Source organism: Notechis scutatus, chromosome 3, assembly GCF_049901735.1.
Source record: "Notechis scutatus isolate UNSWTSFEM ecotype Mainland chromosome 3, rNotScu1.2, whole genome shotgun sequence".
Classification (NCBI taxonomy): Eukaryota; Metazoa; Chordata; class Lepidosauria; order Squamata; family Elapidae; genus Notechis; species Notechis scutatus.
In genome coordinates this window covers 195,470,302-195,495,696 of record NC_142011.1, presented here as the reverse complement: position 1 = coordinate 195,495,696, position 25,395 = coordinate 195,470,302, and the positions used below count along the sequence as shown (strand labels likewise).

The window sequence follows — 25,395 nt, the reverse complement described above, 5'->3', positions numbered from 1 at the left end:
TAGTGGGTGCTCCATCACTGGATGTTTTAAAGAAGAGTTTAGTCAGTCACTTATCTGAAATGATATAGGTTCTCCTGCTTAAGCAGGGGGCTGGACTACAAGACCTCCAAGGTCCCTTCCAGCTCTATTCTATTCTATGGAGCCCGATTTTCCCACCCTCTTCCCTCCCGTTTTACTGCAACATTGTTTAGAAGTGCTCATAAGTAAAGGAGGGTCTGTTTCATCGTTATGTCTCTAGTCATGGCTAAAGTTACAAGCATAAACATCAGACTCTAAATCCGATCCCTTCTGTGTTGGAACTACAATTTGCAATTTTTTGGGCTATTGGAAAGTCTGGAAATTGTCCCTCGGACACATAAAGGTCGCTAAGTCGGAGACGTTTATTTTACTCTTGCCTAGGAATAAAGCCTCAGAAGTACTTCTAAATAGCATTTCATGGACAGCCAAGAAAATAAACCAATGGATTGATAAATAGTTCAACCAGAGTTCTCACTGGAGGCACAAATGACTAGGCTCCAATTATTATTCTGGGGATACATTATGCAAAGATCCAGCTCTCTGGAAATGGATCTAACACTGGGAAAGATAGAAGAGAGTGAGATCACTTGCTTTTTCATTCTTGCCAGCTTTTATTTTTATGCTGTATAGGTTTTATTATTTGATTGTTAGCCGCCCACAGTTGTTGAAAGTTGTACTACATACCGGTAATTTAATTCATCATCACCTTGGAAAACCAAATGGAAAAGGGCTTTTAATTTTCAGGAGAACCTAAAAAAATAAACGTGTAAAATACAACCCCAACAAAATATTTGCTGCTGTTACTATTAATGCATCATGTAAATAAGCCATGTGATTCTACCGTTTAAGTAGTTCTGCAGGGCTTTGCTTCTGTGTCTTTAACAACCGGCAGATATGTAGAAATCAAACAGGTGAAGCCTTTTCCTGGCAGGAAGGTAAAGTAATTAGCCAAGTCCCCGCCTGTTGCCTGAAAGAGAATAAAGGCTGTAGAGAAGAGTCAGCTTTCTGATAGGATTAAGAAAAACAGTTCACTTGGGAATCAACGTTCCTGCCTGACTCCACCAACGTCTCTTTAGTAAGAAAACATTTCCAATTATTTTTAATTGCTGTGGGAGGACTGCTTGGTTCTGGAATAAAATTAAGGGGATGCCACTTTGCTTAGTGTCCTGATTCTATACATTGTGCAAACCCCTGGATGCAACTTGGCTCTACTTGGCTCCATAGGAGCAGTAAGGAGATTTAGTAATCCCAGCAATCCAAACATCCCATGGTGGGACTATAAAGCTGTATATTTGGAGAGGAGCTAGTTTTTGTCTTTTAGCAGAAAATTAACTTTGATGGGCCACCCTAGTCCAATTCAGTGCTGTGTGCCATTCCAATGTATTGCTAAGAAGCAAAATTATTTTGACTTTACAGGCCAATAGGAACTGACTGTGAAAAGAAGTGGGGCCTCCTTATACAAGAGTTGATCCTCTGGTTGATTACAATCTGAATTGTGCAATTGTGTAAAAGAATAGTAAAATGGTGGGCGATTCCTTCACGGGAGTGTCTTTAGAGGCAAAAGGAGGATTAAGTGATTTTATTTTTGCAGCGGATATTTTTAACTGGCTGTGACCGAAGCAAGAACTTTTATTTTTTTCAGATGGAAACTGTCTTGGCACCTTTCGTTTGCGGGAAAGGATTGCATTCCCCCCCTTCTGCTTCTCGAACAGCAGATGCAAAATTATATGGGAAACGCGATTCTTTTTCTTCCCCAAAAAACCATTTTGGCGATAACGAGCAAAACCTTTACATGCTTAGTTCAAAATGCGCGTTGACAACCGCGCTTAAAAAGGCTTCTTCTGGTAATTGATGTATTCCGGTTAGTTTAGCGGGCAAGAGATTGCAGTGCATAGGCTTTGAAATATAGGTTGGAGGGTGCCATCAGAATAGTGTTTTGTCCTTGCCCTTGCGAGTACATCGCATACAAGTGCAACTTTATGTGGATTCCTAGAGGACGTATACATGTGAATTTTGGCGACTTTCCAAGCATAGAGTGAGCTGGTTGTGTTGATATAGAAAACGCGCCTTTCTCAGGGAGTCGTGCAAGTTTTAAACGTTTTCTATTTGAGCGCCTCGCGGGCAGCAGCAGCAGCAAACCGCCGCGCGCCACAGCGCCGACCAATCAGAGCGAAGGAAAACAAGCCGCAATTCCAAGTTGCCACGCGCCAAAAACTTTCAGTCGCGGGCCGCGCGCCGTCTCCTTCCGCGGCCGTGGCTCTATTTAACGGGAGGGAGAACTAGCGCCGAGACAGAAGTGATCTCGCCGAACGTAACCTCATCAGCAGAGGCCGTCCCAGGCCCTCTGAATCGGGACGGATCGCTGAGCAGCGGCTTGGATGAAAATTAACCCCGCCGGAAAGAAGGACGGAGCGGCGGAAGGATCCGAGGACGGTTGGTGACGAGATGGCGCTCGGGCTTGTGGCGCCAGAATTCAGAGGCGGTTGAGGGGAGGCGAACGCGATGGTGGTGCTCCGCAGCGGTTCGGGCGGCTCTGGCCGCCCCGAGCCTCATAGCAGAGGCGGGACCTCTTCGAGATCCCCGCAGTCTCTCTACGAAACGATGGAATCGAGTTCGGAGTTTCTCACTTTGAGCATCCCGACTTCGTCTCGCAGGAAACGCTCGGTGGGAAACCAATCCCTCGGAGCGCCCACCGGGGATCCACCCGCCGATCGGAAAGCCCGGACGGTGAGTTTGGAGAGGGGAGAACGAAACAGGAACGAGCGCGGGGTTCAAAATACAGGCCGGCGGATTCCCGGGGTGAGGTAGGGATCAATCCTGCGGTTGAGGAGTTTATTGGGTACAAAAATGGATATATAAAGAAAGAGAATGCAGCTTTGTCTCACGCTTGGCCAGTCTGGTGCCAGTCGGTTTGTCCACTTTCTGATCTGTAGACAGGTTTCCATGAGGATAATTGGAATCAATTTCCATTTTCCTGAGCACCTTCCACAGTTAGTTTAACGTGATCAGTATAATCAGAGGCCTTTGGGCAAAACTCACAATGACTTAATTTGGGCATTCTTTGGCTTTTTCTCCTTTGCCATAATGCCTTTTCTAACACCTGGTTGAACATCTGGCATCTTCCTTTCCAGTTTCGTCAGCTTTTGGATGGTCCCAAGCATTTGGCTAGCTTGTGGAATTAAGGGTATTGTAACCTTTATGGCTTTTTTTTTGAAGGGGGGCGATATTGATAGGTGGAACGTCAACCTCTTTCAGGTAGACCAGTTCTGGAAATCCTATCCATAAGGAAGACTAGAACTATATTTTATTGGCATAGATTGTAATAACAGAATCCTGCAGGTCTGATTGTGATGTCCAACTTCTTATATTGGGATGAATCAGGGAGCTTCTAAATATCTCCTTTCTCTGGACTTAAAAAAAAAAAAAAAAATTCGGCCCCTTTGTTTAATGTTTAATATTTCCATCAAGGTCATTTTTTCTTACTCCTTATAACTGACCTTCCAATTTCTTAGCCACTGTGATGTTCTCCATATTAGCTGGCATTACTTGGTTAGAACTTTTACTAACTTTTCTATTGCTGACTTTATTTTTGTAACTATTCCATCCGCTCTCAAACTCTTCCAGCTTGGTAATAGCTGAAGTGGTGATTCCAGCTTAGAAGCCTTTTTGATTCAGTTTTGTTTTAAACGAAGTACTTCTGCTGGATATAAAAAGAAAGACAAGGAATCCTATATTTGTGTTAGGCTACAGAAGTACTGGATTGTAACTTCTTTATTTGAAGAATTTTTCATCAAGAATTTAGGTTTGAAAAGGAGTGGTGGTTAATCTGCCTCCCAACTACAATTGAGCTGCATTTATATGGTTGCATGAATCACTAAAGAGCCTTTAGTCATGTAAATTGGGGTTTTTATCGGGTACACAGATCTTAGCTTGTTTACCTAACAAGAGAATAGCCTCTATATACACTGGATTGGTATGTTGAGAACTTTATTGTTCCATCAGGGAATTTGTGATAATCATTTTTAAAAATGAAATTTTTTTTATCAGGAAGTGCTAAACAAGCAGCCAACATAATTTGGTTAGCCAAAAAATACAGCAGCCAGTTATTTCAGCTAATTAATTTTATTGTGATGGGTAATTGCATATAATAGAATTTGATATATTGGCTTATAAAACATCCCACAGGAGTAACACACTAAACATTTAACTGTTTTATAGCTTTTAACTGTCACACACCCACTTTTCCTCATGCATAAAGGTACACATCAATTCATGGAAGTAGTAAAATAGCCTATTTTAATCTGGAGAAGAGAGGTTGATTTCTGATCTCTACAATTTTATAATAAACTTTTTAGGTTGCAATTTTGTACACTATTGAAAGTAAAACTCCCTAGCACTACAAGGTTACACTGTTTTTAGACTGCCAAAAATATGTTATGTTGCAGCATCTGCTTTGGAGTTTGATGTTAAAACATACAAGTAACAATGATAGAAAAACAATCAAATGTTCACCTCTAGAAAAAATGAAATCAACTTAAAGCATTGTGATTAAACATCTTCATTTTCAGCAACTTATAGTATGATAAAGTTAATTTGAAATAAAGTTAAAATAAAGTTAATTTGAAATTGACAATGTTTTGGACATGTGAAAATTTGAAGAAGCTCATGAACAGATTTAAACTAATATATATGCAATGGTACTGTAGAAAGTCAGCACCTACCCCCAGAAGAATGAAACATTTGGGAAGTATTAAAAGGCAGAATATTATATTTCCCTAAAGAAGAAATATGTTCTTAAAGCAGACTCAGTCTTTCTTAATAGGCCCCAAGAAGAAACTGAGGAGGCCACCTTTAGAAATGCAGATTCGGTAATCCATTCAGAAAGACTGGGTCAAGACTGAAACTCAGATAAGCAACACAAAAAAAAGGTTGACAAAATTAGCTCAGACAAGTACCTAGAATTTGCATTTCCTCTTTTGCCTATCGAGTCAGCTATGACCCCATAGGAATCTGACAACAGCCAATAGAATATTAAAGGACAGGAACAAGAAGCTCAAATACAAAACCCAAAGAAAGTATAAAAACCCACCCACTTTCAACTCCATTTGGTCAGCTGCCCAGAATCACATGTGGTTCTTCATCAATAAACCATCTTTCCAATCAGCCTCCATGTTTCCAGTGTCTCCCAGCTTGGCACTGAACCAAATGGATTTTTCTTCTAACAGTACATTTAAAATTAAGCACAGAACGTAATTGGGAAACTGATTTTTAAAAATACTCATACAATTAACAGATATGTTAATTTCTGATTTTTAATACACTTTTCTATTGTAGAGAATATTCCAACGTATTTTATTTCTAAAGTTATTAAAATATATGTCCCAGTCTGCTATCTGCCTCTAAGAAGAGATTATTTCAGAGAACTAAGTAATCTACAAAGTCTTGTTCTGAGTAGCAGGACTGAAGAGTACCTGTTCTAAATATAAAATAAACTATGTTTATTAAATAAGTGTCAGAATGATTGGATAATTAACAATTCAAATAAAAAAGTGAATTACAAACATAAAATAAGTTGCCTCAGATAATGTGTTACATACATGTGATAGAGGGTTGCCAAATGTTCTGCAAGAATATGGAATTGAAGGTTCTACATTGATTACCGAACTTGCTTTTAATGAATCATTTTTACCTGTTCTGAGCCATCTGTTCTGATGCAATAAGAACTGTATATGGTAAATCATGCATAAATGGAACTGTGGTAAATCATGCATAAATGGAATTCTTAGTGATTGATTCCTTATTCAACAGGTCATAAGACAGGAATATAAATTTTCTCCTTAATTAATTTTTGGATAATATAAGAATACCAGAGGTATATTAGTTGGAGTTGTGAATATATATATACAACTTAATTTTGTTTTTGTCTTTTAAAACTTAAGCAGCTCAAGACATGGTCACTTGAGAGATCACTTCTCTTGCTATCTTTACTTTTTTTTAATCTCTATTAAATCAGTATTAATGTGCATAAATATTTCAAATAAAGTTGGTACACATCAGAATTAGAACATAATTAACTGTTCTTAATTATCCTTATTGTACTGCTTCAGGAGTTCTCTTCAGACAAAGAAAGTAGGCATTTCACAAGGCAGCACACCTTAAGATCTATGAGGAAAAATAATCCGCATTATTCAAGTCCTAGCTTTGACAAAAAGATGTCAACACTGATTGAGAATGGGATTAACAGGAAACACTTTACAAGGTATTTTTTTCTTTTATCGATCACATGGTAAAATTATGTTGTACTTGGATCTTTTAGAGCACAGCAGTGTTATAGGGCTTGGAAATAATTTTCTGATTAAAAACCTACTTATTTTCTAAGAACAGCTTATAGAACAAAAAAATAAATAAAAAATAGTACATTCTAAAAAGTGTTTATCGTAACTAAGAAAAGCACAAATGTTTTTAAAAGGTATTTGAAAAATTAGCAAATTAAAAAGATACTTTATATTTTATCTTTTACAATACTGTTAGAACATTTTAATTTTGTTGTATCCTTTGAAAACCACATTTGCTGCATTTCTTTTCTTTTTTTCAAATTGGAAGACCATGTTCTACAATACAGCTGTAATTCAGTGAAAACTAAAACTACATAACCAATTTTCAGTAAGATGTTTTTTGCTTTTGAATAAACAAAAACTATCTCCAAAACCAGAAAAACTCTGAAAAAACAGAATTTAAAAAATACAGATAGTAGAGGCAAGGCAACAAAGTAAATGAAAACTGGAATAATCATAGTAAGTAAGGAAGTATATAGAAACTCAAACAGCACAAACCATTTTATTTTAAGTCCCCTTGATTCTTCTGATACTAAATCTTACTCTAGTACTGACCCAAATGAAAGCTATAAATTAGACGTCAAGCTGATAAAATCTTGATATTTTTGCTTGTGTGCAGACAACTGGCTAGAATGCAGGCAGGTGGAAAGAATGAAGATGGTGAAGAAGGTAAATCTAGTAAAATACACATTCTGTTGGTTGTGGATAGGCTGCAGAGGTTCCAATACATTGACTGAAATTTCTGATTCAGAGAATTATTTATTACAAAGCATCCTTGGCAGTGGTATTCTACTGGTTCTGCCAAGCCAGTAGCAGCGATGAGCAGCAGAGACTGAACCGGTTCTCCACTGCTCTGCTGTTGGGCCCACCCGCCCGCTTGGGCTCCCATACTCATCTTTATCCTCTGCTTTTGAAGCTGAAGCGACCGGGAGAATGCAGGCTTGCAGGAGGTGAGTTGGAACGCCTCTGCACCTGCGCAAAGTGTGCAAAGTGCGCCCACCAAGCCACACCCATCGAACCTGTGGTAAAAAATATTTGAATCCCACCACTGATTCTTGGGTTTGCTTTTACAAAGGTGGCCTTGGTGGCTGGAGGTTTGAAATACACAAAACATTTTATTTCTGCCAAACCATGTTCAAACTAGGAGGGAGGATGCACATTTCCAGTATTTTAGTTTGTATAAAATATAGAAGTTGATTTTTTTTTCCCCAGGCAGAAGTTGGGTGGCAAAAGGGAGAGGAAAGGAAGAAAGATTGGAGACATGGTGTGATAGCAATGGCTGAAAGAGGGAAGGATGTGTCCCCCCAGCATTGCAGAGGGGAGACAAGGAACGTTTATACTTCAACCTTGTCACTCCTTGCTTAGCTGGATGTTGTTTCAACTGAAATCTGGAAATTAGTCAAAACCTCTTGAGATTTGCTTGTGCCAAAATGTAGCTTCAAAGATTTTAATGAATTTATCGGTACATTGGTTAGTAATCAATCTACATGCTATTCATATTTTTTCTTTTTTGTCCTCTCAAATATCTTACTATGTATTATTTTCAGCCTCTTGTACCAAAGCCTATACCTTAGAACAGTGTTCTTTAGAACAGTGATCAAAAAATCCCTGAGTCCCTCCACACTATCAAAGAGGTTCACAGTATCAAAATTATTTGCCAAGTATCGAAAATTTAAAATAATGTCACGCTTCTCATTTTTATTTGATAATAAAAGGTTTTTTTTTAAATAAACACTTTGTTAATGTTTAATGAGTTATTATTTTCCATGGTTCAGTAAATACATATACAAATGGATGCATTTTAATTTTGTAATTAACTAAAAGTAATTATGCGAATTAGTTTCTGAAAAGGAATTAAGATGTTTCAGAGAAGCTGCACAGCAAATGGCCATAGTGGTAGGGATAATATTGTGGAATAGAAACAGTTAATGTGGAGATGTGCAGCTGAAACTGAAAAGTAGATTAAAAAATCATAAGGGTGGAATGTATATATGTCTATTCCTACCTGGACTCCCATTCACGTAGTGTCAAGCTCTTAAGGTTTTCTGATTTCCTACCACCACGGCGACCTTTAGTGCCTTGTGCTATGCCATTCAACAAAAATTTGTTGCAATCGGGATAAGTCAGCTTTGTGAAAAGTTAAGTAGAAGCGTGCAGTAGAAAAAAGACTGGAAAAGAAAACTATTATTTTAGATACAAAGTTAACTTCATTATTGTGATAAATAACAAAGTATTTTTGTTTCCATTGAGCAAGTTACCCTTAAACTGAAATGCTACTAATTTTATATGGATGAGATATGTGGGTGGGGAATGCTTGTCAAATTTACAGGCAATTCAGATATTCTGGGGAACTGTATTCTTGAAGACATAAACACAATTTTAAAAAAGATCTCAACGTGAAGATTAAAAGTGAAGCAAAATTTAATTGAGATGATCCTTAATTTAGGAAGCAAGCTGAGTGCAGCAAAGGAAAATTCTTTATTTTCCCGTAGGAGCTGTAGTTCCCGTAACCAGATCCCTGAAAAAAGGAGTAGATGGGAAGCCTGAAGAACATGTTGCAGAAGAAAATGGCGATGTTGAAGTCCGTCGCAGTTGCAGAATTAGACGAAGTCGCTATAGTACTATGAACCAGTCAGTTCTGTTTGACAGACTAATTACAAAGTAAGGTTTTATCTTTTTATTTCTTCCATAATTGATTGACCCTTCTATAAAAAATAGGAAGCTCTTGTTGATTAATGGCTCTTCCTTTTTGTATATTGGAAGTGGCAAGCATTTTGGAAGACCACAAACTGAAGAGTCATATCACATGGAAGGGCAGAGTTCTGCTTCCAGGGGCAGTTTTTTGCTTGTTAAACAGACACTTTTAAGAACTAAATACAGGCAGTCTTCAACTTACAACAGTTCATTTAGTGACTGTTCAACTGTGTCCATTACATTGAAAAAAGTGACTTATGACTGTTTTTCATATTTATGACCATTGCAGCATATTTCCATGGTCATGTGACCAAAATTCAGCCACTTGGGAGTTGCTTCATAAAATGGGGCAACATTCACTTAACTGTCATTTAGAAACATATTTTGGGCTCAATTATGGTTGTAAATGTAGGACTATCTGTAGTGTGGTGCCTATGTACATCGGTATTTTGTAGTAGATCCTTACACCATCTAACTTAAATAAGCTAATAAAATCAAAATAGGATGTTGGAATGCTACATAGCAAACACCAATAGTTGCTTTGCTAAATTGAGCATGGAATATTCTGGATACCTCTAGAATATTCCCTCGTTACCCACTGATTATGTTTTTTTCTGGGAGTAGTTTGCAACTTTTATGAACTAAGTTCTCTGACTAGAATTAGTCGGAGATGTCTGGAAAGTGGCTTTAAAATGTCCCTGAGTTTTGCAGATCCACATTATTTGTTTTCTGATAAATGAGTGCTTATGATTAACCATACCTGCCATGATAATCATTCTCTCAGAGTACCTACCATATACTCTCAAATTTCCAAATACATCGAAAAATATTACTTATACATACATTACAATTTTAGTTTTTCTTTTTCCACTCCAAAATGGCAGGAAATTTTGTATTTGGTGTTTTTATAACAGAAGGAATTCCAAGAGTAAGGAAAAGGGCAAACTTTCTAGAAAGGGCAGCATGAAAATGAACAAAGAAACAAACAAGCAAGTAGTGCCATTATTGCTTGTCTGTTGATATACACAGGATTGGATCTGCATTTATCAATAGTTCTAGCTTTCTATGAACTGAAGGTAGAATATTGTGGCATTCTTTGTTTAACTGGTTCTTTGTTAATATTTTGTTTAATTATATGTTGCAAACTTTGTCAGCACTGCAGAAGCTGTACTACAAAAAATGGATGATATGAAGAAGATGCGCCGTAGACGAATGATGGAAGATCTTGGGGTGTTCAATGGTAGAGAAGGAGTAAGTATATTCATTATTGTGGAGGTACCAATATTTTTATTGCTTTTGCTTTGATAGTTTGAACATAACCTGAGCAAATTCTATGCAATTCTAAGATGCACTTTATAACTGCAGGATATATATATATATATATATATATATATTTCCAAATCATTAAACTAGAAGTGCTTTGGAAGTGGCTGTGAGCTATCTCTGCATCCTCAAAGTAGATCAGGCCAAGGCCAAACACATGTGCAAGTAACCAGTAGTGGCTTCAGAAGCAGTTGTGTGAAATAAATGCAGCTCAGAAAAATGTGTATCTGTATATTATGAAACATCTTTTTGAACAGATTGGCACAGTCCAATAATTGTACTGATTCCATTTACTGTATCCTGAAATTGACGCAGAAGCATCATGTAATGGCGGGTTACTTGAATGAGATCTTATGCTATTTCCAGGGAAACCTTGATATATACTCCAGAGGGAAACCTGCTATCCAAAGGACTGATGAAGAAACCTCTGACAATCAAGATGGAAGTGCAGGTTATTGTGCTGCTTTTACATTTTAGAACTGTGCTGTTACATATGAAAAATTGAAGTGCAGGTAAAGAGTGAGGAATATACTTACGGGTAAATGAATAAAAGATGTTTTCATTAAAACGTTCTGAGAAGTGTTTGGTTAGCTTCTATAGGAACATCTAAAAGAATAGGTTTTGTTCCTGTCATTACAGCTAGTCTTATGAATTGATTGTTCAGAGTTTTCAGGTCAATCCCTGGTGGTCCTCTCAGGATTCACTAAAAGTCTTACTATATTTCACTTTTGCATGTGTGCCTACAACTATTTTCAAGACAGTTTCGACTCCTGGCAACTGCCTGGACCTGGTCTCTGCAGCTGTTGAATGGTATTTTCAGTGGTGGTGGGGCAACATTTTCAGAAGTGGTTTGCCATTACCTTCTTCCAAAGGTTGAAATTATCTGTGTTTCCTTCAGATCATTATTAAAACTTCGAAGTAGCTTCAATTTGGACTTGGTTTGATTTGGACATTGAAAGCTGAATTTTCCCTAGCAAAAAATAAAACTGACAATGTGTATGTTCCTAGCTGAAATAAAACTACATGTAGCAATTATGAAATTTGTTATAGGTTCAGAACCTTTATTAAAGTTAGAGCAATTTATTTTCTTTAATTAGAATCTTCAGAAGAAGTTGAGGACCATGAAGATGAAGATGGAGAAGAAAACCAAAAGCGCTATGATCTCCGACAGAGAAAAACTGTTGTACATTATCAATCCTCACCGGAAAGTAAGTTTCTTTTATACCATTCCTGGAAGTCTCATTTGTTTATTATAAATTTTCAAATTTCCAAGATTGAAATATCTATTTAATGTATGTTGATATCGAACCAAATTCCTCATAAACCATTCTAAGTTGAAGGCAAAAAGGCATTTTATTCCATGTTATTCTAAGGTCCATGATTAGTTTTTTATTTTAATTGTTTTTCTTATTGAAACTTCAAAAAATTATTAGTCAATAAATCAGCAGTGGTAGATTTATTCCTTCTCTGCTTGGAATTAAAGAGGAGGGAGTTGGTTAAGCACATACTCAAAGACTGAAAAAAATTCAATTTCTTTAGTAAATTCTGCAGCTTTATCATTTTTTGGAAGTTAGAGCTTGTGACTTGTAATGTTATATTGTTCCTGTGTGGTATGCTTTTTTCCCATGGAAGATTTCCAAGGGCAAAACCATAATATACCTGTGGATTTCATAAACTTTACTGAGCTTTGTGCAGGCCTGATTAAATGCAGAACTGTATATTGTGCAACCATGTTAATTAGATGCTTCAAGCCTTTAATCAGAAACGTTCGGTTTTGTTTTTATAACCTTGATCATGGCTGCTGAAATTAACTCATTTGGCTCTTTGTTTGGCTCTGTTCTATAATTGTACAGACTAGCCAGATTGCTAGAATCCATTTAATTGTTGCTTGTATTGCTTGGTTGGGAGTTTTAAAAAACATTCTAAATTATTTTTAAATTTGGTTCATATGTCCTCTATTTGTGGTTGTGAATATATTTCTTGGAAAAGTTCCTTTGTGCCATAAATCTGTTTTTGTTTTGCTTTTTTGAGGGGGCAGGGCTGCCATCTTAACATTTCATGCAGTTGTACATCTTTATTGTGTAACTTTTCAGCCAGTGTTGCCTGGGTTTATTTTCAGATTGTCTTTCAGGAGCAAAGTTAACAAATGAACTTTGTACAAGTTAAAATTAGTTTTTTTTGTAAACAAATGATTTGCTACTGGCTTTCTGATTCTCTTATCGTAGAAGCAAGAATATTAACCTATTTTTAAAAAATGTTTGATATTGTTAACAGAGCCCAGGCATCAGAAGAAGCCTAAATTATTTTATGATGATGCAGCTTCTCCAGTAAGACGAGGTTTCCCTTTTAGTCCTACAGGACCACGGAGCCCTTTCTGTAAAAAGATAAATAGGTATGTTTTTACATTTGCAAGAGATACAATAGTAGCAATGCTTCAGATGCTGCTTGTACCCCATAATGATTAATTTAGCAAAAGTTTATTATAGAATAAACTTTACTGTCTGATCTCGCGGCCATGGGGACACTGCAGTGGTTGTACGCCACTTTTTTCAGTGCCATTGTAACTTCATATGGTTGCTAAAAAATGATTGAAAATTGAGGACTATATGTATTTGTAAGCACAAATACCAGTCAGTATAAACTAGGAAGAAATATACTGGCTTTGTGTGAATCTTGAAGATAGTAACTTGTAAATTTTTCAAGATTTTTGTCTCCTTATTCAGCTCCATTCTAATGGAATGGTTGCTAAGTGAGAACTACATGTAAGTCCTCATAATGTTGTTTTCAAGAGAGATTTGACAACTTGATTTACATATTATGCAGAGTCAAATATCAGTTTATTAATATAAATTAAAATTATGCTTTGCTTGTCAGTCTATGTTTGTTGGAGTGACTAACCATAACTATGTATCCAGCCAATTCATGGAGGAAATTCATTGTGGATTTTACTACACCACCTCCTTATTCTTCCACCCTTTTTCTACTCAACCACTCATATCTACACTCATATTCAGCATATATTTACGAATACATTAATATTTCAACAACATGCATTTTCATACTTATTTTTTTAAAAAATAGGCGAAAGCATGCAATTCATAATAGCGATTCCACAACTTCGTCTTCATCTGATGATGAAGAACGCTTTGAGAGACGTAGGAAAAGAAGTCGAAACAAAGCACTGAGCAGGTAATTATTCAAAGTGGTTTGTGTATTTTTTCCAGCAATTACATTGGGGGATTCTGTCTAAAATACTGTCAGTGAGAAAATGGTAAATTCTGGCTTTTCATAATTAAATGCTACCAGGATTTAACAGTTGTATGTCACATTGGAATTGTATAGTCACTGATATATAAAACAAGATAAATAACATTAATTATGAACCTACGTTAATTTGCTATTCAGGATTTTAAATTTTGGCTAAACTAAATTGTACTTTATACTTTAGCACTTTCAACAACTATTAATTCTCACATTAGGTGCCTTCCGCTAAATTTTCAAAAAGATGAGTTGAAGGGAATCCACAAAGATCGAATGAAAATTGGAGCAAGCCTGGCTGATGTTGATCCAATGCAAATAGACACTTCAGTAAGGATTTGATGTCTTGCTTTCTGATATAAAAATTGAATGTAGATAACCTTACCTTTAAAATTAATGTAACTGTTCTTTGATTAATTATGTGACATCAAGTCACTGTTGACTCCTGGACACCATGTAGACTGAGCTGTTCTTATTGGTAATAAACTTAAAAGTTCTTTACTATACTGATAATAAACTTACTTGTGAGGACAACATAGATAATTTTTAGCTTTTACTTTGGGTAGGATTTTTATTATTTTCATTTGTCAACTGTCTCCCATTTTAGGTGCGATTTGATAGTGTGGGTGGACTTTCTGATCATATTTCAGCTTTAAAGGAGATGGTAGTTTTCCCACTACTTTATCCAGAAGTGTTTGAGAGATTCAAGATTCAACCTCCAAGGTAGTACTTTAAATTATTTCCTTTTACTGGATGTTAAAGTCATTTTAAAATTTGGACTTTCTTGAGATAGTTTCTTAAGATCTTTAGACAAGATCTCTTAATAAATATCACTTTGATGCACTATTTAGATCAATTTGTGTAAAATTGACGAGGTTTACTATAGTCATAGTTTACAAAAATATACATATGTTCTAAATTTATTATATTAATTTATAATTTATACTATATTATTTTAAGAAGTACCCAAACCTTAAAGGAACCTAAAAGTATCCTTGAATTATTTTTGTATAAAGTTTCGTAATTTCAAATTATATAAACAAGTCCTAATTAAGAATGACCAAGATAAGAATGGGGAAATAAGAAATTACATTATTTACAGAGGTTAAAAATTGAAATAATTATTAGAGCCAAGATAATATAAATATAGCAGCCAATACGAAAGCACCAAATATAGGAGAAAATAACCATGAAAAAAATCTGGACGAAGGAACAGTCCTAAATGCTATATATGGTTTCACATTTGTCAGAAAACTGTTCAGAATAGCTTCAGTTGAATCAGCATCATCTAAAGCATCCCCCTAGAAGTTTTGCAGCTCCCTTTTATCATTTTTTATTAGCTGCATTGTTGGAGACAATCTCTCACTGCTTAAACAAGGAGGTTGTTGGTTTCTATTATATTTGCACCTTTATTTATCTTCTAGAGGGAAATCCAATCACATTGCCTCCTTCTGAAGAGCCACTTAAATGCTGCAACCAATTGATACATTTTGGTTTCAGTTCATTCTGTCTCATATCTGCATCTGCTCCTAGAACTCAGATAATTGATGCATATCAAAAACCCTGTGGGTTATTTCAATAGCATGTTAACATTGCAAAGCATACAGATCACTAAAAATATAAAATTTGGATTGTTGGTGCTGTTCTTCAAGGCTTTGTTTGATTATAATTGAGGCTGATTTAAAAAACTTCACATTTTTTGAAAAACTTCCTATCAATGCAAAAGGCTTGTTAGTACTAAGAGAAAGGATAACAAATACAAACATTTAAGAAAATTGAAATGAATATGTAAGATAAAGATCATTAAAATTGCCACCTTTGTTCTTGGTAGCATGTGCAGTCCTGTTCTTCATTACTCACATTTTATGATCATTTATGTAATTTTAGAAAAGGGTCTGTTGCTTTATGTCCTAAGACACCATTGCCACCTCTGAGTTCTGACTCATGAGAAGTTTGAGTCCATAATCATGGACAAAACCTTGCTCATGGTGTCTGGCTTGTTAATCTATAACCTAGAAATTTGGGGATCTGTTACAGAAAATTTGAAGGTCCTTCAGATTCCCCATGGAATTTCAAGTGGAGAAATTCTGAGATCTCCTGATTATGTACATATAAAATCTAGCATTCTGGGAAATTTTTGAATGGAGGCGTACTCACATAGCTCCATTACTGAGCTAGTTATTTTTATTCTTTCTACACCAAGATTTCTACACTATCAAATGTTGATTTGTTCTTAAGTCCTTTGTATATATTGCATATATTTGTTTTTTTTATATGTGGTTTTAATTGCTTGTTATGCACTGCCCAGAGTTGCCTTTGTGAGATAGTGACTATGTAAATATGATAAATAAACATGACTGACTGTTCCACAATTGGTTTGTGGTATTCAAAGCAAGAAGTGAGATTTCTTTGATAAGATGAGTAACTTCTAAAAAATAACCGGCGCAATAGTGAGGACATTCTTGTGTTTGTGAGAAAATATGCCCCGAGGCTAGTGCATTTTGTGACCATTGAGGATATGATTATTAATTAGCATGCTCATACCTCCAGATTCATAGGCATCGATATAGATCACTAAGAACATCGGTGTAATAAGTTCTGTACCTTTTGTGTGCTGTTTGCAGATGTTTCTTAAAAACCTGGTTGCCAAAGTCTTAAAGTGATTAGGTAGAGTATGCTAAAATAATTACTTTAACTGCAAGTTTGAATTCTTCCAGGGGCTGCCTTTTCTATGGTCCACCGGGGACTGGAAAAACTCTTGTTGCCAGGGCACTTGCTAATGAGTGCAGTCATGGAGACAGAAGAATAGCATTTTTCATGAGAAAAGGTGCTGATTGTCTCAGTAAATGGGTGGGCGAATCTGAGCGACAGCTTCGTCTGCTGTTTGATCAGGTAATTTTGCTTTCTTTGTGTCTTGGGTTCGGCACAACTATTTGAACCATAATTAATTTGAATTTCTCTTTTTAGGCTTTTCAGATGCGTCCTTCAATTATATTCTTTGATGAGATAGATGGCCTTGCTCCTGTACGGTCCAGTAGACAAGATCAGATTCACAGGTATGTGCTTTGTAATTAAAAACAACAGCTCTTCAAAGTTTCTTTGTATGATGGGTTAAATTTGAAAGATTGTAAAGGGTAATCTGACCTTGGATCCATTCTATTTTGCGAAAATTAGGGCAGAGATACTTAAATAAACAAGGAAACATAGTGTTTAGTTATTTGCCTACATAAATAACAGTACTTTTGATCAAGTAATATACATATTACAAAATCTGTAGGTTTTCTTTGATTCATTAAGTTAAAAATAGTAATGTTGCAAAAACATTGTCAGTTCCTTTATAGTTTAATATTTAATAATAATTATATAAAGTACTTTTCCATTATAACTAGCCCTGAGAAATACATCGTTTGAATAAGATTAGAGTCACCTCCTTCCATTTAATTAGATGTAGACTTTATTATTACATTGGGTCTCACATTAGTAAGTTTTTTTTCTAACTCAAAAGTTTTATTTGAATTGAATTGTATATATTACTGTGTATACCGGAAATAGCTTCCAACAGGTTTCTACAACATTGAACTTATGGATACATCCAATCTTCCATGAGCATATTTCAACTGTGACATTTTCCCTTCACTATTTCCATTCTATTGAATAAAGTTTAATAAACTCTTTAGGTCATGCATAAAAGTATAAAATATCTGAAAATTTGCATATTTTAACTGAGGTGGCTTTCATCTTTAGATTACTATATATTTTCTAGCTTTTCTCTGTTATGGTGTTCTGAAAAAGTGATCTGAAATCTACCTCAGCTATCTTTAAAAAAAATAAAAAATCTGGCAGTTCCATACAAGCTTTTGTGTACAGATCTGAGAATCCTCCAAAAAATGATTAAACTGCAGTTTTCTGCACCAATTCATTAGTAATGTAGAAATGCAAAAATGTTTGCTTCTGGAACATCTCTTCCAGAAGGGATTAACTCTGGTGTTTTGGAGGTCATTTTTCTGTTTTGTGGCTGGACTGTGTCCAGAAAAAATACTTTTTGTTACAGATAATACACTTCCAGAAACATGTTTATTTATTGCTTTTAAAGATTTGTGTATTTGTTCATATTAAACAATTCTAGGCAACTCACAACAGCAGTAAAACCCAATAACTTCAAAACTTAACCATCAAGCAATAAAAAAACCATAATCAACTCCTTAGGATCTTCCCCAGCCAGCTTTATTTATCTTCGTTCCATCCTGTCCTGTCCTATCCCAGCACCTGGGTGAAAAGCTAAGCCTTCTGAAAAACTAAAAGAATGGAGGCCTGCAGGGGAAGGATATTCATAAGGTAGGGATGGGCACGGAAAAGGCATGCTTCTGAGGTCCCTCTAGGTCAGGGTTTCAGGGAGATTTCAAGTGTGCCTACCTCATCCAATCTGGAACAGGCAGATATTCTTGGAAAGGCAGTCCCACAAATAACCAGGTTCCATATAGGGCTTTAAAGATGATACCCAGTATATCTTGAATTGCACCTGGAAGGAAACTGGGAGCCAGTGCATCTTACACAAAGAGGTATAACATGGGCAAACTTAGGGCAACCAATGTTGTCCATGTCACTTCATTGTGGACCATTGGTAACTGTAGAGTAGTGTTCAAGGGCAGCTCCCATGTAAAGCATATTGCATTTATTCAAACAAGGAGTGTCTGATACATGAGTGACTGGGAGCAAGGACTCCTCCTGGTCCAGGAAAGAGCAAACTCCAGAACTGCTCTGTCTTGTCAGGGTTAAATAAAAGTCAGTTTCTCTTCATCCAGACTCTCTTAGCCTCCAGTGATACCAGCACTGCATCAAGGACCACTCCTGCTATACTTGAAGATGAACCATGTAATTAATCTTATTAGCAGTATTGATTTATTTATTGGTACCCATTTTGTGTATATTTTATATTTTTGTTTTATATCATTGTCTTTTCTTGAAGACAGTACTTCTGATGTGCCACGTTTGAGCAAAACATAGTCATCAGAAAAGGGTTGTTGAAGACTTGCTCTAAAATAACTTTTCTCAGACATTTAAAATGAGTCCTGTGGATTCTATCATGTAAAGGATAACATATTTCAAAATTTCATTTTTAAGCTCAATTGTGTCTACGTTGCTCGCATTGATGGATGGTTTGGACAATAGAGGTGAGATTGTGGTGATTGGTGCTACAAACAGATTGGATTCCATAGACCCTGCTTTGAGAAGACCCGGACGTTTTGACAGAGAATTCCTATTTACATTACCAGATAAAGAGGTAAGAAATTCCACTATTGATAAATAATTAGCTTCAGCTTACCATGATGGAGGATTATATAGAGCAGCGTTGGTGAACCTTTTTGGCACCGAGTGCTGAAATGGGAGCACGCATGCATATGCTAGAAACCGCAAGAGCAACTGTCCGGTGCACTTGTGCATGCCAGGAAAATGATCTTTTGGTTTTTGATGCATGCATGTGTGGTGGCCAGCTGGTCTTTGTGCACACTTGTGCACCAGAAACCGGAAGACCAGGCAGGCAGGCCCATTTTTCAGTCTGCTTTAATATTCTAATATTGGAGCCATGTTTCTCAAAGCTGCTGTACCTGCTTTTGCTTATTTCTCTAGTTTGAGAGATTTTTCTGGAAAACATCTCTGCCCATTTAAGTTTTTATCTTGCATGAAGATAAAAATCACATAAAGTTTACAGTCCGTTACCTCTTTCCAAAGTTATTTTGTTATACAATTAGAATTATTACAGTAGTTTTTGTTTCTATAAAAAACTGGTGTTAATGTAAACATAGAACATTCATGAATGGGAACTGGAATATTTAATATCTTAAGATTAAGAAATCTTAAAGCTTTTTTTTTTTTTTTAAAACCCTTTATGTTTCTAGGCAAGAAAGGAAATCCTTAAGATCCATACCCGCGAATGGACCCCTAAGCCATCAGAAATGTTTCTACAGGAGGTTGCTGAAAAATGTGTTGGTAAGAACAGGAATTCAAAATATTTTGCACAATCCATTTCTAAAAAGTATTGTTTTGTATAGTTGCTTGGAAATATAGCTTTACACATTTTGCTTTGACCTGATTTTTGTAATTATTTAGACTGTGTGCAGGTACTTCATTATATACTTGCACAAGTTAATGATTAGCATCATCTCTGAGCATTTATTTTTTGCAGTGATTAAGGTGCTAGATCAGAAACTGGGAGACCATAAATTCTGGTCCTCCCCCTAGACATGAAAGCTAGCCAACTTTGGGCCAGTTTTTTTTCTTAGCCCAACCTACCTAAGAGGAAGGATGATGGTGATGAGGAAAATAAGAGGGGAAAGCTTGAGTTGTACAGAATAAAGATGGGCTATAAATATAACAGTAATAACTGTTGATTCTCCTTACATCCAATAATGAAAGCCTACTGCTGAATAAGCATTTGGTCCCACTCTTGATCTGCTTTTGCTATAAAGCAGGGGTCCTCAACCACTGGTCCCCGGACCAGTACCGGTCTGTGGATCATTTTTTACCGGGCCGCAAAGCTTGGGCACCGCCATCTTGTTTCGACGGCGCTTCCGGGTTTTCGGTTGGAAAGTGCTTCCGGGTTTTCAGTTGGAAAGCGGTGTTTGGGTGCTCGCGCCTTAGTTTTGTCGAAGAGGGAGCGGCGGCTTCGAACGAAGAGCTGTCCCAATGGCAGTGGAGTCCCGCGTTACTCAGGTACCAGTCCGTGGAAGAATAAATAATCATGAAACCGGTCCCTGGTTCAAAAAAGGTTGGGGGCCACTGCTATAAAGAGTTTCCCCTAGTATTAGCTGGAAACTGGCCATCTGCATACAAAGCTCAGAATAATTTCTGTCATGATTTGTAGACGTGTATTTTTTTTAACAGAAAAAAAATTAGGCAAGGGATATCGGTAGCCCTTGATTTATAATTATTTGTCCAGTGATTGTTCAAAGCGACAATTGGCCCCCAGTGACATGATTAAAATTTGGGGCCCAGCTCTGAACTTTGGGGTACCTTAAACTTTGCCACAAATACTGACACGCCCCCCCCCCCAACTTACCTTTGCCATCTTCCTTCTGCTGATGCTCTGGGATCCAGGTGCTGGGTAAAAGTGCAGCCCTGGTATGCAGAGGGTGAGGGCAGGGAGAGCCAATGGTGATACCAACAGTTGAAGGTGAATGCTGTGTACTTTTCCTAGTGAACTAAACATATTAAACAGAATACAAGGAATAATTTCTAATGTATTGCAGTGATTTGTATTACAGTTTAATTGACTGCCAGGGAGCAGCTTTTATTCTTTGGTGCTTGACAGAGAAGATTGAGTGAGGGACTGTAAATTATATATAAATGATGGTTATGAAATGATTATATATAAATAGCAGAGCAATTCGACACATGTACTTAATCTTGGTAGAATGCTTATTAAAGAATGCTAAAGCCCATGAGACCATCTTTCTATCCAATTTGTTACAGTGAAATGGAAGTTAGATATGTTAAGGGAACCACAAAAATGACTTGTATGCTGATGGCTTGGCAGATTTAAAAAGTGTGTTTCATTAAACAAGGGAATCATAAATAAAGGAATACTAAATATGAACTCTGAATACAAACAGCAAGTCACTAGTGTAAAGAAATGTTTGAAATAGTTTTATCATTTAAGACAGGTGTCAAATTCGCAGGCCAGATGTGTCACGTGCTGGCCCTGCCCCCACCCAGTTTAGCGAAGGGGGGGGGAAGTCCTGATATGTCATGTGACAACATGAGTTTGACATCCCTAATTTAAGAGAATAAATTAGGATTGAATTGCAAGATATATATGAGGGAGGAATGAAGACCAAGAAGGTAATAATTGGAGTCCATGTGTTCCTTGGAAGGAAGTTTATAAAATGCATTGTAGAATCAAGGATGGCTTGAAGGAATAATGGAGAGTATGGTGAATGTAGCTGTCCTTTTTTCTTTCTTTTTATTGTTATACCTTTAAAAAAGGGAAGGGGTGGGGGTTACTTACTAATCTTCTGCAGTTTTTTTAGTCAGTCTTGACTCCTCACAGCTGTCTAAACTTGTCCCTACAGTTTCCTTGGCAAGATTTTCAGAAGGGATTTGCTCTTTCTTTTTTGTCCTAGCTCTAAGAGAGAGCCAGCCTCCCAGCTGGCTTTGTGCCTAAGGCAACACCCAAGAGTCTCTTGGTTTCTAGCCTCATGCCCTTAATCTGGCTGTCCTACATGACAGTGCTTATTCTAATAAAACCAGGTGGATTAAAAAGAAAAGGATAAAACATTTCTATGTTCAGTTGTAGGTTTTGTGATGGTAGATTCTGTTTCAGGAAGAAAAGAACTTTTCCAATTTCTTACATAGTACATATATCATTAAATGGTTTTAAATTGCTTATTTTAAAAATATTTTAATACAGACTTTTGCTTTATAGGGTACTGTGGGGCTGATATTAAATCGATATGTACCGAGGCAGCCTTATGTGCCTTGCGTCGACGTTATCCTCAGATTTACACCAGCAGTGTGAAGCTTCAGTTAGATATCTCTTCCATTAACATAACCGCTAAGGATTTTGTGGTTGCTATGCAAAAGACTATACCTGCTTCTCAGCGGGCAGTAACCTCGCCTGGCCAAGCGCTCTCTACAATTTCAAAACCACTGCTTGAAAATGTACTGCAAAGAATTATGGAGGTTGTACAAAACGTATTTCCACATGCAGAACTGGCACAGAAAGGACGGAATAAATCAGGTATTTAAATTTCTTCTTTTCTGAAACAGAATATTTTATCTAAATTTAGGACTGATAAATTGAGTCACCTTCCTTTTAATAAAATACTAGTACCGAAAAACTTTGCCTTTTCCTCTCTTTGAAGAGAGGGGCAGAAAAGAATCAGTGCAGATCGATCTTTTAGTTAACCAGATTAATTCATAAAAACACTTAAGATTCAATAAAGTTTATTTACTTGCAGTTTTGGATGGAGGTATGTATGTTTGCTATAGAATGAGTTTTGTATTTTGTACAAGCTGAACTGTTTAACATCCTTCCTAATTCATGTTGTCCAGGTGTTTTAAGAATAAAGCAACATGAAAGCCATTCCTATTTTAATGGTAGCCATTAACAAATTACTAGTAGATTCAAGATGCTGCACAATAGAGCCATTTTTATCTAGTGGTTAAGGCTCCAGACTAGAAAATGGGAGACCATGAGTTCAGTCCAGCTTTAGGCCATGAAAGCCAGCTGGGTGACTGGGCCAACCACTGTCTCTCAACCCAACCACATCACAGATTGGTTTGGGGAAAATTGGAGGAGGAAACTGTTGGATAGGCTTTCTGCCTTGAATTATTTGTAAAAATAATAAAAGGCAGCATAGAAATAAATAAAATAAAGTTGCATCATTTTTAGCTACGGAACTAACCTGAATATTTTAATTAAATTATGTTGTGCGCTTATCCCAGAACTTGTTTTTAATCATCTCAGTCACCCATACTGGGTACCTACTTTCATAAGAAAGCATAAATGGAGAAAGGAATAAGCATGCCCTTTTTGCTAACTGAAACTCACTCCTCCTCCTGTTCCTGCTCCTCCTCCTCATTTCTTATTAATATTGAGAGAAAAATATTATAAGTTACTCTTTTATAATAAGATTTTATGTAGTTTAAGGATGGTTATGCTAGAAGATTCCTCTTTACGTTACATATAAAAACCCCCACCCTAAAACCCAAAACGTGTTCAGTTACAAGTACATGGTGAATTGTTACAGTCTTCTTGGAAAACCGGAAGATCTGCCTGGGGCTAGGCAACAAGTAAATAAGATAAGGGACATCCTCACAAGATAAAGCCCAGCAGTGAAACCAGATAAGACACCGAGGCACAGAAAACAATGTCCTGTTGACCCTTAAGCCTATTGTTTAGCTCATCTTCGAATGCAAGAAAATAAGGGTGTGTGGAGAGGGCCTCTTAGGCGTGACATGTTCTGTGCAGGGGTATAAAGGTATTGTTATGAATATGGAATTTTGCTCTCCTTGTACTCAATCCACTTGGGAAGGGTCTTGGAGGCCACGCTTGCAACCGCTTTTTCTTTTCTTCAATAAACCTTTGAAATTGTGCACCAGACTTGTCCGTATTGTGAATATAAATTTATTGGGGGTCTTATATCTCACAATATTGATCTAATAATAGGAATGTATATTATACTATCAGTTAATCAATTTTCATACAGTCATTGACCAGCAAAATAAAAACCCACACAATTATTTGGGATAAAAAATAAAATATTGCAAAATATCTAAGGGAGTGTGATGGCTCAGTAGTTAAGACACTGAGCTTGTCAACTGGAAAGCCAACAGCCTGTGAGAGATTAATAGGTACCATTTCTGCAGGAAGGTTACTGCATTCGGTATTTTCATGCTGGCTACATGATGATGGAAACATCTCAGACAACACAGGCTCCCTCAGATGGGAATCAAAAATGAGCACTTGAGTAGGTCATGACAGGACAGGGAGACCTTTAAAATACATAAAAAGGATTAGAAGAAATAATATAGTTCTGTGCAAACTATGGAACAATATTTAAACTGGATTTTAAAGAAATATTACTTGCAAAGAAGTAAAATGAGATCAATGTGATAATAACAACCTAAGATAAAACAAGTTGAAAAGGCCAGGATATTGAGTAAAGAATGGATATGATAATTCATGGCAAGCTAGAGGGACAATACAAAATAACATGTTCTATTGTTCAATTATTCCTCCACCAATATATTGCTGTATTTTATCAATGCAAGGAAAAAATTGATACAAGAAACCAAAATAACATTGATTAGGCCAAATAGGTTTGCCAGTGAAATAAATGTCCCTGTCGTTCCTTTTTTCCATAATGCAGCACACATCACGGGAAACTAGAAGAGTTAAGAACTACCTCTGCAGCTAATATGGCCCTTAGTGAATAATTGCTTCTCAACGTTAGTTTTCCTGCTAACTATTTTACAAAGAAACCGTGAGAACTAATTAAAGGTTGTGATTCTAATTGCATCAAAATTACATACATGTTTTATTTTGTGGAATAGAATATTCTTTTAAACCAGGTTATTTAAAATGTAAGAGCAAACAAAAATAAGTATCCAAAACATGTACATTTGAGTTATAATCTAATAACATAATTCTGAGGCCTTTTTCATTTTATTTATATTTTCACTAGAAAGTTGGTATCAGGCTTCTTGACAACTTATTCCCTTTAATTGCATATGTTTAAATAAAATTCTAAAATTGGCCTTAGAAATAAGATTCAATGACCCATTGGAAAAAAAAAATCTTAACCTTAACTTTAGAAATAAGATACAATATTTGTTAAGCCTGGATTCCCCAACTGGTGTTAAGGAAAACAAACTAAACAGAATGTGCAGCGAAGTCAGATAGGAAGACAGGTAAATGTGTGAGGTAAGTTTTCTAGTTAACATGCAGTAAAAATACAGATACGCTTGTGCTATCAAAAATATAGTTTATTCCATTTAAGAATTATAGCATAGTCAAATAAACGGCCCATTAGTCATATATCATTTTCAGTCAAATCTTGTCGGGGATACTCTATTTGCAAAGTCCGTGTTGAATAGCCAATGTCAGTTCACTTACAATAAATCAGTCCAATCTTTATTTTCTCTCCGTTGAGAAAAATCAACACTCCTACAAGAACGCAGTCATCAATCCATCCAGTAATTAGGGATCAGTAAGCCAGAGAGAGCGAGCTGGAATTGCCTCGCTTCTTATATAGTGCTTTTACAA

General features: G+C 36.4%; 1 protein-coding gene across 2 annotated transcripts in view; it reads left to right on the top strand.

The window, feature by feature from the left end:
- The first annotated feature begins 2,176 nt into the window (after positions 1–2,176).
- ATAD2 (ATPase family AAA domain containing 2) overlaps positions 2,177–25,395 on the top strand; it is a 36,123-nt gene continuing 12,904 nt past the window's right edge. For both annotated transcript variants that reach the window (XM_087962164.1, XM_087962163.1), the window contains exons 1-16: positions 2,177–2,745; positions 6,126–6,277; positions 6,973–7,022; positions 8,846–9,014; positions 10,202–10,298; positions 10,737–10,821; positions 11,468–11,578; positions 12,645–12,762; positions 13,452–13,559; positions 13,850–13,958; positions 14,236–14,351; positions 16,346–16,520; positions 16,596–16,684; positions 18,750–18,909; positions 19,526–19,616; positions 22,051–22,365. In XM_087962164.1, the coding sequence (XP_087818290.1) occupies positions 2,521–2,745; positions 6,126–6,277; positions 6,973–7,022; positions 8,846–9,014; positions 10,202–10,298; positions 10,737–10,821; positions 11,468–11,578; positions 12,645–12,762; positions 13,452–13,559; positions 13,850–13,958; positions 14,236–14,351; positions 16,346–16,520; positions 16,596–16,684; positions 18,750–18,909; positions 19,526–19,616; positions 22,051–22,365 (2,170 nt within the window). In that variant the 5' untranslated portion in view covers positions 2,177–2,520. The remainder of the gene's footprint in view (positions 2,746–6,125; positions 6,278–6,972; positions 7,023–8,845; positions 9,015–10,201; positions 10,299–10,736; positions 10,822–11,467; positions 11,579–12,644; positions 12,763–13,451; positions 13,560–13,849; positions 13,959–14,235; positions 14,352–16,345; positions 16,521–16,595; positions 16,685–18,749; positions 18,910–19,525; positions 19,617–22,050; positions 22,366–25,395) is intronic.